The sequence below is a fragment of the Ursus maritimus genome, unplaced genomic scaffold (genome assembly GCF_017311325.1).
Source record: "Ursus maritimus isolate PB19 unplaced genomic scaffold, ASM1731132v1 scaffold_11, whole genome shotgun sequence".
Classification (NCBI taxonomy): Eukaryota; Metazoa; Chordata; class Mammalia; order Carnivora; family Ursidae; genus Ursus; species Ursus maritimus.
Genome location: NW_024423453.1, coordinates 46,960,540 through 46,979,043, shown reverse-complemented (window position 1 = coordinate 46,979,043; position 18,504 = coordinate 46,960,540). Strand labels below are relative to the sequence as shown.

At 35.1% G+C, this 18,504-nt stretch overlaps 1 protein-coding gene across 5 annotated transcripts in view; it reads right to left on the bottom strand.

Moving 5' to 3' along the window:
* Positions 1-18,504, bottom strand: part of RAPGEF2 (Rap guanine nucleotide exchange factor 2) — a 229,864-nt gene that overhangs the window by 44,502 nt on the left and 166,858 nt on the right. For all 5 annotated transcript variants that reach the window (XM_040626406.1, XM_040626407.1, XM_040626408.1 and 2 more), the window contains one exon: positions 3,722-3,853. In XM_040626406.1, coding sequence (XP_040482340.1) covers positions 3,722-3,853 — 132 coding nt within the window. The remainder of the gene's footprint in view (positions 1-3,721; positions 3,854-18,504) is intronic.

The window sequence follows — 18,504 nt, the reverse complement described above, 5'->3', positions numbered from 1 at the left end:
GACTCCCCTCACCCCAAAGATCATTTATTGAATAATCCATCACATTCTTCATTGATTTGTGAGGATTCCTCTATTACATATTATGTCTTTACATATGAATTCCATTTTACTTGACCTCTCTATTCTATTGATCTATTTTTGAACAACTGTTTCCAGTCTACCAAGCTACTGCTCTGATTATCACGCTATGTAGCCAGGATCTTATCATGGCTAGAACTGCACCATCTCATATCATCAACTTAGGCATTCTGTTTTCCACTGTCAATAAACTCCCACTTTCAACGCTTCCATCTGTTTCCAAGATAACCCCTTTTCAACTCAAGCATGACCTGCAGTCTTCAAGACTCTACCACCTTCTATGTCTAGCTTTCACCCCTCCAGCTTATAAACTCTAATATTTCAATCACATTCATTCAACACACCTTTACCGAATGCCCACAATTTCCTGACTCAAGAGAGAAAATGGAGATAAGACAGAGAAGTTTCCTATTTTCTTGAAGCCGTCATCTTAGTAAGCAGACTTCAACATAGAAAGCAATAATCATTTCAATCAGAGTCTAAACAAAAGGACTAGCCACAAAAGGAACCAAAATGTAGGACCTACTTTTCAGAAAGTAATAAGGAAAGAACTGAGAAGACGGTACTTAAAAATGAAGGCAGAAAAGGATCAACCTAGGAGAAAACATTCCAGGCAGAAGGCATGCAAAAACAAAGCTCAGCAGTTAAAAAGAGGTTGGCATGTTGCTTCATCTGTCTTTGTGTTACACTCATTTAACAAAACTCCAGGACTGGTGAAGCCAAGTCTTTGCTTTCTTTTTGCTTGCTGTAGAAAAAAAATACATAACAGGACAGAGGGAAATTACTCTGTATTTGAGGGCACCATCTCAATTGAGTTTCCATACTCTAGTCAATTTGCTCGCCTACTCCCTGAAACTTCTATTTCAAAACTTCTCTCCTTAAAACTCTCAACCTGCCAATCCTCTCACTCTCAACAAATGAACTCACCTCTTCAGAGAGAAAAATTGAAGCCATGAGAGAGAAACACCCTCAACTCCCCGCTCCAAACCCACCATGATAAATATATACCTGTTAAAACAGAGGAAGGTTTCTCTTCTTAAACCTAGTTATTCCACTTTGCTCTTGAATTCCCTTCCTCCTACCCTCTCAGAAATATTATTCTACCCTTTTCTCTCTGGTACACAGCACTCAATTTCAATCTCTCTATGCCCATCTCATAAGCATTTATACTCACCTCAATATGACAACTTTCTGACTTAGGAGAAAGTTCTCCTAAGTCAGAATTACACAAAGATTAAATGGACTGCCATGAGAGATAGTTGTCCATCCTTGGAAATGTTCAAGAATAAAGTGGATGCTTCACTGATAGAAAAGCAGTAGATTAAGTCAATCAGAGAAAGACAAATACCACATGATTTCACTCATATATGGAATTTAAGAAGCAAAGCAGATAAACATTGGGGAAAGGAAAAAAAAAAAAAAGGAGAGAGGGAGGCAAACCTAAGAGTGACTCTTAACTGTAGAGAACAGACTGAGGGTTGCTGGGGCGGGGGGTGGAGGGCTAAATGGGTGATGGGCATTAAGGAGGACATTTGTTATGATGAGCACTGGGTTTTGTATACAAGTGATGAATCACTAAATTCTACCCCTGAAACTAATATTACACTCGATGTTAACTAACAAGAATTTAAATAAAAACTTGAAACATTAAAAAATACATAAAACATAAAAAACAAATAAAAAGAAAAAGAAGAAAAAAGCAAAGCAAAGCAGTAGAGGATTCAAATACAAGACTGGTTACTGACCCAGGTCCATCTGTCAGGTTCCTTCCCAGCCTAAGAACTTCGGATTTAACGATAATAGAAATGGTCTATTGGGAATCTCTATTAAATGTTAAGCTTTGTATAGCTAGTAACAAATCCTAAGATACACCTATGGATTTTTCCTTATGAAGGATATAAACTTAACGGGCTACATGCCTACCATCAAATTTGAAATGAGTAGCCTTGAAACTCAACTAAAGTGAAGCAAAATATACAGGGACCCTCTATTCGATCTATATACCCCAAGAAAAAGTCAGGCTGTAGGCAGACCACATCAGAGCAATTTGGAGTTCTCATCCACAGTCTAGATTCTCAGGCATTCTGTACTATCAAGAATTTCCTCATGAACTTATCCTAGCCACATTAAGCTAGAATTCCCTTCAGAATATGCCTCAATAAATTATTTGAACGACGTACTTCATTCTTATAAATTTGCCTTCTAGGAGTTCCATTCAGGTTTGTATATACTATAACCTCAAGCTGTGTCTCCACTGCAGATCTTTAAAGTGTACAAGCATCTCAAAGTTTAGAAGACAAGGACTCTATCATGATATTTCAGTTACTATAAAGCACAGCTTTTAGTTATACCATTCATAGTTTTAGGATAAGGGATACTTGAGTAAGTGTTTTAAAAAACCAACTTCTAAAAATAGGCAGTACTGGCCGGTGGAGGTAGGAGAGCAAAGTTATCCTTATCCACCACCTTCTCCTCCTCTAACATTTGAAAGTGGGATTACTTCCTAAATATTTAATTACAAGTTAACACTTACTGCAAGGTATCTATCTTTGCATTTGATATTCTATCAAACTAGAATTTTTTAAGTTACCTTAAAGAACCAGATATTTCTTATTACAAAATAATAAATTCTTAATCAGAATAAATTCTTAATCTGCAAATAATAGCATGTGTCTTTTGATTATTAGTAAGCGCTCTATAATATCCTTAAATTATAGGAAAGTGTATATACCTATTACCTCCTTCAAACAAAACTGAATTTCTAAGATCTACTAAATTTAGAACCTAAATGTTTTTGCCCTGATGGTACTCTAATTGTTTAGTTACTTTCAGTATTTTTTTTAATAGAAACTTAGCACTGCCTGAAAATTTCAATGATCCTAAAATACTATAATGTTTCTAAAGAAAGGTACTTCTATGGTCATCTCACATCACAATTCCTAAGAAGTCAAGAATTATACTTTGTAAAGTGAGTACTCTGTTCTTTTTATTTGAAACCATCCAAAATTCCATACTGGTAGTATTTGAATACTTCTCCACAGAACTTCTTTGCATTATTTTAGTCACTTTTCCCAAATTTGCATATTCTAAGCCAATGAACTCTTCCTTAACAATTAAAATTATTTTGCTTTTAAAACAGTTTTGGAATTCCATAGTTCTAGTTTCTTTTCCATCCACCAGTATCATAAGAATTTATTTTATACACGTAACTAAATCTATATGTAATTTAAAAATGCAAGAAAAATAGTTCAATGATCTAATCATAATAATCTCAATATTTTAATAAGAAAAACTTACTTTATAGCACAATTCTGCAGTTTTCTCCTACAGTTTTAGTTGAGAAAGAATCAAAAATCTAATATGTCTGTAGTCAAATTTATAAAATATTTAAAGTCAAGAGAAACATCTCCATTGTAACCCCCCTATTTAAAACTCTGATAATTGGTAATAACAGAGGCAAATACAATTAGACAGTAGTTCTACTTCCTGAAACAAACATACTATAACATTAACATTTTATGTACCTGTATGTACATATAATATACACAGATATATTTACTTTATAGATCCTATCAATTAAGAATCATAAAACTCCTTGGAATACATAAAAATGAAGCAAATGACAAGGAAAACACCCTCTTACCTGGTAGATATCAGAAAGACTGCTGCTTCCAGAATCACTAGTGATACTACATCCTGAATGGCTAGAAGAAACGTGCGTCACCTGTGGGTGGAGACTATCAGTAAGGTGTAGTTTTGTGAAATCTGCAGGAAGCTACGGAAGGAGCAGGAGAGCCAGGATTACAATTTGAATCAAGAACTCTTAAGACATTGAAACATTTTATTATACTCTTCCATACCATTTACCCAAAAGTACTAGGAAGAATCTTTCATTTTTCAAGTTCACAAATTACTAAATATTGTCCTATGTATCAAAAATCACAAAATACATTTTAAAGTATTCAATGATCTTAATACTACATTCAATGTTTAAAGAGGTGGGTTTGGAGGTGTTTACTTGGGTGAGCATTTAATTCAGTGAGTGACAACTTTCTAATTACACACCACTGAGGCAATCAGTCTACTATTATTTGTTAGCCCCACAAATACAGCTTTGTAGCAAGAAAGAGCTTAAACAAGAAAACAGATTTGAGGTTCTTATATGCCCAAATACTATTTAAAAGTAAAGAAAAGGGGTGCCTGGGTGGCTCATTCAGTTAAGCCTTGGACCCTTTGATTTCCACCCCGGTCATGATGTCAGGGTCCTGAGATCAGCCCCAGGTGGAGCACTGGGCATAGAGCCTGCTTAAGATTCTCTCTCTCCTTCCCCCTCTGCCCCTTCCCACCCACTGCTCATGGGCCATGTCTCTCTCTCTCAAAAGAAAAAAAAAAGTAAAAAAAAAAAAATGAGCATTTTAGAACTGACAAAATGTATTGTTATACAAGTAACTGTGCTAGGCTCTATGGAGAAAACAGAAAAGAATGCCTTCAAAGAACTTAGACTTGAGAAAGTTATGGACAACATTTACCTATCTATACACATACACATAAATATCAACTTACTATTTGTTCATTTTTCATCCTAAATAAAAGAGTTTCTATGGAACAGATTCACTAAGTATCCCTCAAGTGCTTCTACAATTTCCCCACATTAACAGAGAAAATATATTGAAAAAGAAAATATCCACAGGTCGCCTGGGTGTCTCAGTTGGTTAAAAAACTGACTCCTGATTTTGGCGTGGGTCATGATCTCGGGATCCTGGGATCAAGCTCTGCATCAGGCTCACACTCAGTGGGGAGTCTGCTCAAGGGTTCTCTCTCCCTCTGCTCCTCCCTGCTCTCTCTCTCAAATAAATAAAACTTAAAAAAATCCATATATTTGTCTATTCAACAAATTATTTACTGAGTCTTTTTCCTCTTACTACGTGCTAGTCAGTGAATGAGACTCTAAGAAAACATTGCCTTAAGAATCTTATACTCTCACAAGTTATCACCAGTTCTTTTGAAGTAAAAAAAGGGCACTATCTATACTATCCCACTTATTATACTATTGGCCAGTAATACACTTGGCATTTCAAAATGTACGCTGACATCATGCAATACCGGTAACATTCTCTATTTCCTCCCTACATATTGATCCTATTTAGCCGTTGAATAATAATAAAGAATGTTAAAACTTAAATAAGAGTTTATCTTAGCAACATTCCCTTTTCTCCTTTGATCTCATCCCTTCTCCCCTTCCAAAAACAAGATGCCATTCCATAGATTAGAATAAGTTTCCCAACAGAGGTGATTCAGTTTTATGACAACAACTAATGAATTTTAATACCTCAAAGTTTCAAACAAAGAGGCAAAATGCATTTATATCCCACAATTGTTCAGATCTGACTCAATAAACAGACTATGATATTTAATATGAAATACAGTTGTACAGAAATATTTTTGACTTCATGAGAGACAAGGTATACAAAGAAAAGACTTAAAAATAAAGTTATCAGGGGGCATCTGGGTGGCTCAGTCAGTTAAGTGTCTGCCTTCAGCTCGGATCATGATCTCGGGCTCCTGGGATCAAGTCCCACATAGGCTCCCTGCTCAGCAGGGAGTCTGCTTCTCCCTCGCCCTCTGCCACACTCACCTCATGCTCTCTTCCTCTCTCTCAAATAAATAAAATCTTTATTAAAAAAATTAAGTTATTAGGAGGTATATGATTAGATGCCAAATAAATGGACAAAAAACACATGTTGGAGGAGCTCAGAAAAGTGAGATGTTTACTCAAATGTGTGAAATCATTGCAAACGTGACATATCTCACGAAGAGTGTTGTCTTTTAAAAAAACTGATAAATGAAAATGCTGTGAAATATTAGTTAAAATTTAGGAGAATAACAATTCCCCTATAAGAAACAGACTGGTGAATAATTCTAAATTGAGAGTTCTAAACATGAGAATATATATATATTTATCCATAGTGTAGAATGGTGAAATATTTGCAGGATTTCTTCAGGAACAATTTAGACGGAAATTTGCCAAGATGTACTAATGACTATGATTCTGCATGTTAAGTGATAGATATCAGATATTAAAATAACGTGTCCAAAACCAGGATAAATATCCTTCATCATCTACATTTTCATTTAATTCAGTCACTCAACACAGAAATCAACAAGGAAACATTACTCAATGGCTCAGTGATTTTAAAAGGCATAAATCAATACATATAATTATAGAACAATAAACTAATTTCTATTGATTATTTTTTATAGACATGACTCAGGTTGACACGTGCCACAGAGTGTGATTTTTTTAAATTTGTCAAATGAAGATAAAACTATCTAATGAATTTTTACTCACTAGACATTTATTCAAGTCTCATAGGACTCGCTTCTCTTCAATATCCATTAGCTGGTCATCTTTCCTAAGAATTCACTGTGTGGAAAGTACTAAGAGCTACAAAGCTCTAAATCTACCAGAACACACATGGATCCAGCCTTTGTATACCACAATCTCTTCATCTACGCTAGCTTATAGCCACAGATGCCCGAATTACATAGCTATGTTAGGCTAAGACCCAGAAAGAGTATTTAAAAAGAAAAAAGGTATTTTCACTCTTAAGAATTCAATTCTATTTTATAAATACTTATTGAGTGTCTGGTATGTCAGACTGTTAGGGCCAGGGAATATGGAGGTGAATTAGACAGTCCCAATTCCAAATGTAACTTCTACTACCCAAAATGTCACTGAAACAGGTGTTATCTACAAGAGAAAAAGAAATCAAACATACTTTTTTTTAAAAACATGGCTTTTATTTTCCCCCACCACCTGTATTTTTTTGCAGAACAGCATGAAATGTTATATTAAACTCAGAGTAAATACATACATAATTTAGTATTAACTGAATATTTCTTTATATTAGAGCAGATGCCACGTTTAAGAAAGTTTAAAAATTTTCCCCAAAGATTGGTAATAGTATCATGACTAAATTTTATTGACAGTACACCTTAGCCAAGGTTTCAGAATGGGAGAAGTTGTGGAAGTTGTTTCCATAAAGGAAGAGTCTGAAAGGCACTCAGGCAGCCACAAAACCCTAAAAGAATAGAGACCCGAGCCCACATCTAGGGGAAATGGGTCTTTAAGAGGCAAATGAACTAAACAGGGATTGGGAGTCAGGGGACAAGCACTGACACAGTCACCCATGTTTGAACATGAGGTCAACAAGGATACCACAGAATCCCCAGGGAGGCGGTAACTCCTAGTCTGAGTAAAATATACAAAAAAGGGCACAATATACCAAAGACAACAAGATTCATTTATTCCAGATTTTTCAAGGCTTGACTCAGTGCCTATTTAAATTACTATCAGTATCCTATTTCATTAAATTTCAGATTGAAATGGGGCTGTGAATTATCCTGTGACTCTGACCACCGTTTATAGCTGAAACTGTTCAAAATATAGGAAAAATGTTTGAAGTTGGGACTATATATAGTGATTACCTGATTAAAATTAAATAATTAAACTAAAGGGGAAATTAACACATTTTATACATTTTGATCTTAATACCAATATATTTCACAATTAAGAACACAATTTAAAGGAGTCTCATATTTTTTATCATTTAAATATTTTTACTATTTGATATATGAATGTATTACTGCTTAAATTCTTCCTGGATCAAGCAACCTATATTCCTAAAAAATATGGTATTTGTGGATCATAATTGTCACAAACTTCTGTTAGGCAAATGACTGAATCATAGTTTAACCACAAACACTATTAACTACATAAAAAATGTAGGATAATACTAAAATCAGATTCTTAAATGCATAAAATGAGCACAAACAAAACTCATCATACTTTCATATACAATTATATAATAACTTGTTTTGTTTTCTTTTTTGGGAGAAGAAGGGATGTTACAACAATTAAATGTAAACAGGTACTACACAAAAAACCCTAAGTCTCATATATGAACAGGCATTTGATAGTCTTTGATTTATTAATTAGTCCAATAATTGGCATTTATAAAATTACTAGTTAATAAATGAATTCCATTTTGAACATAAATGCAATGAGTTTGAATGCCTTAGAGTCTCTGACACCACTAAGTCAACACTTTTTGAAATGGTAAAATTCTTCAAAGTGGTGATAATGTAGTAGAGGCTAAGATGGCTGCCTTCCTCCCTTTCCTTCTCTCCCCCCAAAAGACTTCTTCACGCTCATGTTTTCAAGCTCTACAAGGAAGAGTTGGTATGTTACTGGACATGTAATGGAAATGGACTAGAATTTCATGTTTCACAATTATTATTATTATCTTAGGGGGTTGCTGAGAAATCCAATAGTTAAAAAACAAAACAAAATACTGCCACCAATATTTGAAATTTATTTAACTGAAAAATTTCCCAACTAACCTTTAGAATCACTTTATTTCAAGAAATAGTTACAACAAAACACCCAAGGTTTGGGTTAATTGTCGGGATCTATGTAATCTTCCCTTTACCCTGCGTAACATTATCTAAGGTAAATTAAATATCGTACTTAGGGACCCAAACCTAACTTTATGTTAAGAATTTACCCAAATGAATATTGTTTTCCTCCTACCATCACTGGAGTTTTATGAGTGTTCTTTATGCTCATGTTTTCAAGTTCTGCAAGGAAGAGTTGGTATGTTACTTGACACATTTTCTATTTTTCTCTGAGATGTTAGTGAAAATGCAGTCTCTTATATTTTCTACTCACTCATCACTTATTGAAAACCTATGTCGTGAGGATTAAATGAATGACTGGGCATAAAGCATTTAGGGTAAGGCCTAGTGCATAGAAATCTTGATAGAAGTGTGTTAGCTGTAATAATTACCACACACGGATGCTGTGTAAGACACAGGTCCTTTCCAGGTCTAGAATTCCTACTGTAGCTAGAATCAAGACTGGATACCAGTGGGTTATTGAGAGGCCTTTAGTGGCCAAAATCATCCAGCTACAAACACTGTTCCCTTACTCACTTCAAAACTCAATTTGTGTTTTAAAAGTAATTCATATTTTCTCTCTCTCTGCATCTGTGTACACACATGACACACACACCCTATTTTTCTTTTACGACTCATCTGTTCAGATACTACTAGTCCTGACACTCTCTGACCTGTTTCTACGTACAGCTTGAATAGGCAGGAATATTATTTAGTAGCTCATTTTAAAGTCCACTTTATAATATAATCGATTTTTATACCTCTCAATCCTAATATTTCTTTAAGAACACCAGAAAAAGTAAACATTTGGATTCCCAAATATTATTCATCAGAAGTAATTTTTGCTTCCCTTACACCTTATGATATGCTCTAGATTCAACTTATTCTTGATTACATCATTCATCAGTACTCCACAAAGAGAAAGATATTTGCACAATACACAGCTTCTTTTGTTCATAAACATAAAAGCAAGTAACAGTTTTCCCCAAAGTGTCATGAGATAATAATTTAATAAACGAACAGATCTAATTATATTTCTCATTAAAAAACATGGAGACATTTTTTAATGTTGATATGACTATGTTTCACAGGAGTGGGTCTACAAAAATTTGCTTTATAGCTACTGGAGAAACCTCACAAAAGTTAATAATTTGTAAGAACATTCTCCCAGCTTCCTGCCAGGCTCAAAAGACAGAAGCTTCATGTCAACGTATATGGAGTTATCCTCTGGTCAACCTCCTCCTAGGCAACTTTGGACAAGTTAATTAACTTCTGTGTACCTTAGTTTCTTCCATCAAATGAATACAACATAATACAATGACTAATGAAATAATCATCGTGAACTACAGAATCTACCTTACTGATGCCTCTCTCTTCCTTTTCATTCCCTCTGGCATCTTTCCAGTCAAGGTTCTCCATCACCTTAGGTCAGATGTTTTTCAAATACAATGAAGAAAAAAAAAGAAAAAAAACCTGACTTATTTTTGATACTGTCATACCTAACACTACCATTATAGCAGTTTACTTATGATATATATTCCCCCCAGTCTATATATTACCTTTTAAATAAACCATATGTTTATATGGAGGAGCTCACTGCTTAGAATACTGTACTAAATTTTGTAAAGTAAATAACCTCATTATCATGATATGCTTATAGTCCAATTACTCTCTTTTATAAACATTCAAATTGTCATAGCTAAGAATTCTCTCAAAGTGATAATATCTTGGGGAGTTCATGTTTTGTGTGTATAGTCTCATGATGTTTGACTGCAAAAGCAGCATTTGACCCAGACACATGCTGAAACCTGGTATGGCTTAACCACAATACGATACTCCTGCCATCCTGAGGACACTGCCTCTAGAGGACAGTCTGAACAGAAACATCACTGAACAGGAGCAAAGTGCCAAGTTTAGTCATGCTTTACTTCAAAAATTCCTTGCTACTTTCCTACATGAAAATCACGTTTTAGAGAAGCTGTAATAAAGAGGACTTGCTATTAAGATACACTTACACACATGACTATTTCACATGGCTTTCTGTCCAAAAATAAACCTTTATGTGTTAGAATTAGCTACTGAGATATGGTAGCGACCTAGCTCTCACCCCAAGGCAGAAAGGCCACTCTCATGTTTTTTGGGGTTGGTAACATAAATGAATCATAAACTTCATTGGCTACAGTTGGGTAAATTATAATCTATCTGAAATTTAATTCCTATACTTCTTTTTTAAAATTTTTTATTATGTTATGTTAGTCACCATACAGTACATCCCTAGATTTTGATGTAAAGTTCCATTATTCATTACTTGCGTATAATACCCAGTGCTCCATGCAATACGTGCCCTCCTTAATACCCATCACCAGCCTATCCCAATCCCCCAACCCCTCCCCTCTGTTTGTTTCCCAGAGTCCACAGTCTCTCGTGATTCATTCCCCCTCTGTTTACCCCCTCTTCATTCTTCCCTTCCTTCTCCTACCGATCTCCTTACTATTCCTTATGTTCCATAAATGAGTGAAACCATATGATAATTGTCTTTCTCTGCTTGACTTATTTCACTTAGCATAATCTCCTCCAGTCCCAACCATGTTGCTGCAAATGTTGGGTAATTGTTCTTTCTGATGGCTGATTAAATTCCATTGTATATATGGACCACATCTTAATTCCTACACTTCTGAAATAGTGGTAACGTGCACACAAATAGAATACCTATTACACTCCATTGAGGAAAATAAACAACCAAAACTAGTAAATTGATGTTTTTAGCAAATACTTTTAGAAAGCCTTCTACTAGATGTTGAATGAAAGCACTGAACAGAAGGAATCCACATGACCTTTACTTCAAAACAGAAAAGTCGAATTCTTTAGTATGATGAGAAAGTGTATGAACTTATTTAGCTACCATATTATTTCAAAATGTAAGACTATGCCCCATTTTTTTCAAAGAGAAGGCAATTATTAAAACACCTGTATGGGAGTTCCTTTGCGCCGGGTGCAGATCTAAGCACTTGCAGGTATATTAGGTCATTTAATTCTTATGACTATCTTACGAAGTAGGTGTTATTATGACCACTTTAGATAGGAAGAAACTAAGACATGAGAAAGTTAAGTGATTTGCACTGAGATCATATAGTGAAAAGGCGGTAAAGAAAGATTCCAGCTCTGGATATCTGGCTCCAGAGCATACACACGTAAGCTTTAAATTTAATGTATTTATTCATTAAGTAGCTGACCTGAAACCTCTCATGGATATTAATGAAATGGTCAAATGGCTGCTTATATCAATTTATTAATATAGTTTCTTGTGCAAATTTTAAAATCATACAGAAAAATACTAGTTTAAAATAATTTTTTACTCTCACTTTCATAAAACCATTTATTAAAACTTTACATCTGCATCCTAACAGAATTTTCATTCCTTCTAAATTTAGTTTGAGATACATTACTTTTTTGAATCTGTGATACTGTACATTAGTGATGTTGATTTTTCATTTGTCTTGTAGGTTCTTTATAAAATCGTTCACTATTTACTTTATAAACTCATTTTTTACAATATTATGACAATATCCAGTACTTGCCGTTTTGAGATCACACATCAAGGGATCATTATTAAATCCGTGTAAAATATAAAGCTGCCTTAACTCCTTTATGCCAGTTCCATCACGTGACGCTTATAAGCATTCCAAGCTAGCACTGCTTGAGGTCATTTTTGCATTATGTTTCTTACTGAAGAGTATTTTTAGTTTTTTTAAATGTAAAATAAGAGAGAACCTCATAAAATATGTGAGGAGAGACAACTCCTTTTCTGGTAGTTATTTTTGGCAGAAACTAAACCTTGCCTGATATATAATTTTCCTAACATTTGATAATCAGAAAAAAATAATGCACACTATACACAGAGTTAGTTATAAGTTAGTCAATGAATTTCATCATCTTAAAGGAAGACACCTGGCGTAGTGAGAGTGGTTCTATAAGTAATACCAGAACCAATGAAAATCTGTCATCTGAAAGACAGCTATATTTCTTCAAAATGAAAATGTTGATCTGGGACCCCAAATAAACTGTCTATACAGTTTTCCACAGAAATATTGAGGTAGTGGATTAATTATCATGATATACAGCCAAATGAAATGTCCTGCTGCCTATTAAGAAACACAGGTTTACAACAGTTTAAGAGACAGCCACTCCATTCTCACTCCACCTCCCTGTCCCACTCCCCTACGCAACATATAATCCCTTCTTCTTTTCAATTTATTTGCAATCATCAATAACCACCGATCTGAGAAGCATACATTTCTCCAAGGGATTCCAAAAAAATGCCTAGATCACTCAGTCCAAGAAACTGTCAATAAACTACGTGGCAGCTCCTGGCACTGAGTCAGGTAATTTAAACATCTTCTCAGTAGCATTCTATCTATTTAAGTCCCAAGCCCCTTTGTGCATTTTCTCCTGTTAGGAACAATTACTGCCATTATTTGGGGGGTATGTACTGTGTAATGAGCAAAGAGCTCAATATTTGATATCTATTTGTTCTAATACTTGTAAAAAGTTCAGATGCTGCTAGAGAGACAGAAGTTCGAACAGCTCAAGTGACTTGTCCAAAGCCTCCAGGTAAGAGGCTCCAAAATCTCTACCCTTTTTACTTTGTACCCTGACTCTAGATATTTACTATTTGGGGCTGTATTCTAACCCAATCTTTGCACCTATCTTCTCCCTTATTTAAACAGTACACACCTTAAAGGAACTTTACACTAATATAAGAACAGCTTTATTTTCTAATGTGAAAACCAAGCCGATAAGTACACTTTTTAACAAAATTTGTGATTATCCATATGGTAAAACTGATCATCTCTTGCAGTTGCTAAAACTTGGAGTCCTCGGTCTCTTGTTTTCCAGGACCAAGGGGGACTGGTGCTATGGAAGTAGCAGTCTCTGGAGAGTTGAGAAGTTGCTGGTAATACTAGAAACCAACTTCTGTGACCAATTAGACAACAACTCTGATGAGCTCCAAGGGGACTATGCTTAGTTATCCCAGCTGTAAAAATGCTCAAGGGACTATGGAGTTAGGGAAATGAGTGTTTAAAGTCAAGGAAAAAAAGATTCCTAGGGGATCTATGGAGAACCTTAAGCTGCCTTCTTTTTGAAAAAAAAAATAAACAGTTGGTTTGGAGAGAAAGCTTCACACAGAATTAAAAACATTAACCTACAAGTAGTTTTTAACTCTTTAAAAGTTATAAAAGCTACCACACATCCAAATGCAAAGGTACTAAGGTCTCTAGACAACAAAATACCATAAAATATCTGAGACTGGCTAGTTACTCATCAGTGTCCTCTCTTCCAGGAAACACAGCTGGACCACATCTCCCAGCCTCCCTTATAGTTACACATGTGCCTATATAAGTGACTTCAAGCCTTACAAGTATGGAGAAACACCAGTGATGTATGCCATTTCCACACCTTACTTATAAAAACCTCCCTTAAGACCTGTCATGATCTTTCCCCTTGCATCAAGAGTCCCTGTTGGATGACAACAGAAGTTTTCTTTTGAGGGTCAGACAACTGAGCCACAAAACAGAGGGGACTGGATCCTTGAAACACTCCTTAGAAGGGAACGATCCACTAAGTATTCAAGAGTATTTGCTTTAGAATTCATCCAAAAGAGAAATAAATTTCTACCATGTTTGAACCATTATGTTTTGTTTGGTACAATGGCCAGCATTACCTTAACTCATATAAATACACCATCATTAACTCAAATAAATACAAATAACTCATATAAATGCATTGTCTTAACACATATAAATATCTTAATTCATATAAATACTCAGTGAGACCTATTTGTGAAAAATCTTCCACAATGAAATTCTAAGTTCCTTAAGGAGAAGTAGGTAGGGCTCTGAAAATATCTTGACCTCATAGTACTATGTCCATATCCATAGTATGATGGATAAAATAAACCTTAGAGTTCCTCTACCTATTTAAACACATTTATTGAAAACTCACTTTATGCTAGTATGCCAGGCACTATTCCAGGTTTTCTAGACATTGGAGTAGGAAAGATAAGCTCCCTGCTCTCATGGATCTTACAACTAGTGGGTGGAGACAAACAATAAAAGGATGATGAAGAAAATCGTCAAATAGTGATAAATGCTGCATTCAACAAAGATTAAATGAGACTGGTGTATTATGCTAAGTGAAATAATGAAATAGGCCAGTCAGAAAAGACACATACCATATGATTTCAGGCACACGTGGAATTTGAAAAACAAAACAAATGATTTGGGGGGGGGGGAGAGGTAAACCAAGAAACAGACTCTTAACTACAGAGAACAAACTGATGGTCACCAGAAGGAAGGTGGGTGGGGGGATGGGTGAAATAGGCAGTGGGGATTAAGGAGGGCACTTGTGATGAGCACCAGGTGATGTGTGGAAGTGTTGAATCACTATATTGTACACCTGAAACTAATATCACACTGTATGTTAATTGGAATTTGAATAAAAACTGAAAAAAAAAAAGAGAGACATGTGATGAAGAATCACAGGATAGTCAAGGAAGATCTAAGATGTGATACGGAGATGAGAAAATTATTTTTTATATTTTCACTTATTTTCTAAAGGAACAGTTCCGTTATATCATTTTGTTAGATATATATTATATAGATGTATATACATGTTATCTAATAATACACATAACACACACCTATACATATATATTATAAATATACATACGTGTATATATATATACATACTATATATATACGACATATACATTACCTTCCATATATTTTTATAATATGTTATGTTTGTCTTTGTGTAAAAGTGAGATAAGACTAGTACATCTCTAAGCCAAAGGAATATAATTACGAAATATTTTATTAAAAATTCTTAGCTATTTATACAACTTAGAAACAAAATCAACTAAGCATCATAGTACCTTAAGAATCAAAGACAGTATAAAACATATTTGGAGTTGTTCAGTACCTATGAGTTGGAGACCACTAATATCTGCTCACATTTCAGGACACAAATATCGTATGATGGAAATATAAGTCTTCAAAGTAATTATTTGTTCTCAAAAAATACTGCTAAATAAATGGAAAATTAAGTCTAGAACCCACCTACTTGTAGTCAACTGATTTAAGTACTCAAAAATTTCACTGAATAGATTGCTTAAGAAAAAAAATAATTCAATAAAAATTTATGTTGTAATCTTTTAAAAATAAGAATTAATGAATCTTTATTTCCCTAGGAAGAAGCTCGGATATACTCAAAATCCTTGATTCATAGACTTTACATCCTAGCATTTGTGTGTGGTGGTAGGAAGCTGGGGTAGGGGGAATGATTATCAAACAAATAAGAATGTCACACAGAGTTAAGTAAATTGAAAAGTAATAAAATAGGATACAGGATATAGAGGGTAGAAGGTCTCAACGCTAAGATAACATTTCAAAGACCTTGATGGAGCAAATGCCTGAACCCTACAGATACATAATGGGGAAACAGGCATTTCACAATACAAGGACAGCAAGAGCAAAAGTCAAACGCAGGGGTGGCCTTGGCATGTTTTAGGAATAGACAGAAGGTTAGTAAAAGCTCTCAGAAGACCAGAGGGAATTAGTACATAGAGACAGTCCATGCTGAAATCATGTAGGAAAGCTATGGTAATGATTTCGGATTTTATCCTGAGTGACATGGGAAGCCACTGGAGGGTTTTTAGCACTCACAATGTATGCATCATGAATTTAAAACATTTTTCTAAAGCGTTTAATGTGAATATATATTACGTTTTGATAAATATTTATGAGCAATTCCACATGACTTAAAACAGAAAAAGATGTTTATTACAGCTTGTATCAAGAGGTCGTCAGCAAACAAGGGCATCATAGCTTGTCTTGATGGACACACCATAGGTAGAGTGATGCTATGTCTATTCTAAGTTATTGTTCATGGGTACACTGGCTGTACAACTTAATTTACTGAAAAATCCCACCCCATTTGTGTGAGACACACACGTACACACACAGAGGAAATGACTTTGATTTTAATCGACGTCTCGGATCCTACCTCTAATGGTTCATTTCTAGATTTCACTCACACACTACCACCACAACTGCTACTTTTCCAGTGATGAGTATTACAACTTAGCTAGACAATAATCTTTAAATCAAAAAATAATTACATGTTATCCCTCTTAAGTTACTAACAAAAATAGTAGGTATTAATTTTATGTGTCTAGTGTATCACTTTTTCCTCTTCCTTCAAAGATAAAGATATTCATTTCAGCATTTATTTCCAAGGACTTCAATGCTAAGACATTTAATTTAATGTTTATTGTCAAGGGCTTTATGTGTCAACCCTGGCACACCAGATAATTTCATTGCTTTAGCTCTGTCTGGAGGGCACTATGGGAGAACTGACTGAACATTTGCGGTGCATTACTCATTGCCCAGGGTCAGCAGAAACAATTACTGAATAAATTGAAAGAAGTCTAACAGATTTTTCTTTTTCCTTCATCTTTCCTTTTTTTTTTCTTTGTTTGGACTAGTAAACCTTAGACACCGTATCATCAAATGAATAATTTGAATTACTAAGACACAGTCAAACACACGTTACCTCATAAGGAGACTCCTTCCTAATACCCTCACTTCTGTCAATGCTCCAGCATTTTTCATGACCTTCTCAGTCATCTGCAAAGATTTATTTACATAATCAATTGAGCAACTCTCTTAGAAAGCACATTCTTCCTACATTAATACCAACATTTAGTACTCTATCAGTCCATTAAGCTTTCACTTTCCTCAAACTTCAACTACTTTCTCTGAACTTTTCTGTTAAGCGTGTATGTGTATGCATATTAATTTATTACCCCAAGTTTAAATCAGGAAAATAGAAGAGCATTAATCAAGATACACTTAGGGAACCTTATGACTGGTTTAATATAATCTGTGATGTCAGTGCATGTGTGTATGCACATACACGCACACACACAAGCACTTAATAAATTGAACATGTCTTCAGATATAAACAGTTTAACTTCCATAACCTGGAAGTGACATTGCATCAATTCACCTTCAGCAAAAACAAAAACTTATAAAATGAGCCAAGCTCGCAGTGACAACACAGTGACAGGGGATTTACCAATACTCTCCCACTTCCCTCTGATGCTCCCACACCACCGTTGTCCTCTCCTGCTGCTGCTTGCAAGTCTTTTTTCCCCCTTTCAATCTCTTTTCCATGTTAAAGCCAGAGCAAACTTTTAAAAGAAAACAGAAAAATACACACCTGATTTTATCAGTCCCCTGCCACAAATCTTTCAGTAAACTCTTTTCACCCTCATGAGAGTGTTTACACTCCTAACCACTGCACCCACTAGCTTCTCGTCCTGATCTTTTCACACTCTCTGCCCCCCAGTCTCTGTAGTACTAGATCTCTAAAGCTCTTTATGGTTATGGAAAAGTCAGACTCTGTAACTCTCTCCTGGGTCTTCACTGTTCCCTTCTCCTAGAAGAACGCTCACCCCAGGCTGGCTAATTCTCTGAACTCCCCTTGTGAAGGTGAGAAGTTCTTGTAAGATGCTCCTGTGACACCAAGAATGTCGCCTGTCGTGGAACCTAACCACACTTTACAATAGTTGCTGATTTAACTCTCTAGGTGAGTCCAAAAGGGAATATGTCTCCCTTTTTCATCAGTCTTTCCCTTGCTTCAAAATGCCTAAGCTATAGTCAGTACTTAATACATGCACGAACCACCGAACTATTAATCTTAGTTTAGAGAGACACTGTACAAGGACCACCTGTTGCCAATGTTCTCTCCCTTCCCAATTCCACAGTCACCCCTTGCTACCAGCAATTATATGTAGGATCACCAGAATAAAATGAAAAGACAAGGAACAGAAGAGGGATGGAATTATACTAAACCTAGGCCAACAGTAACTGTAGTTAAGCATTATATTTAGTTTGGATCTCCTAG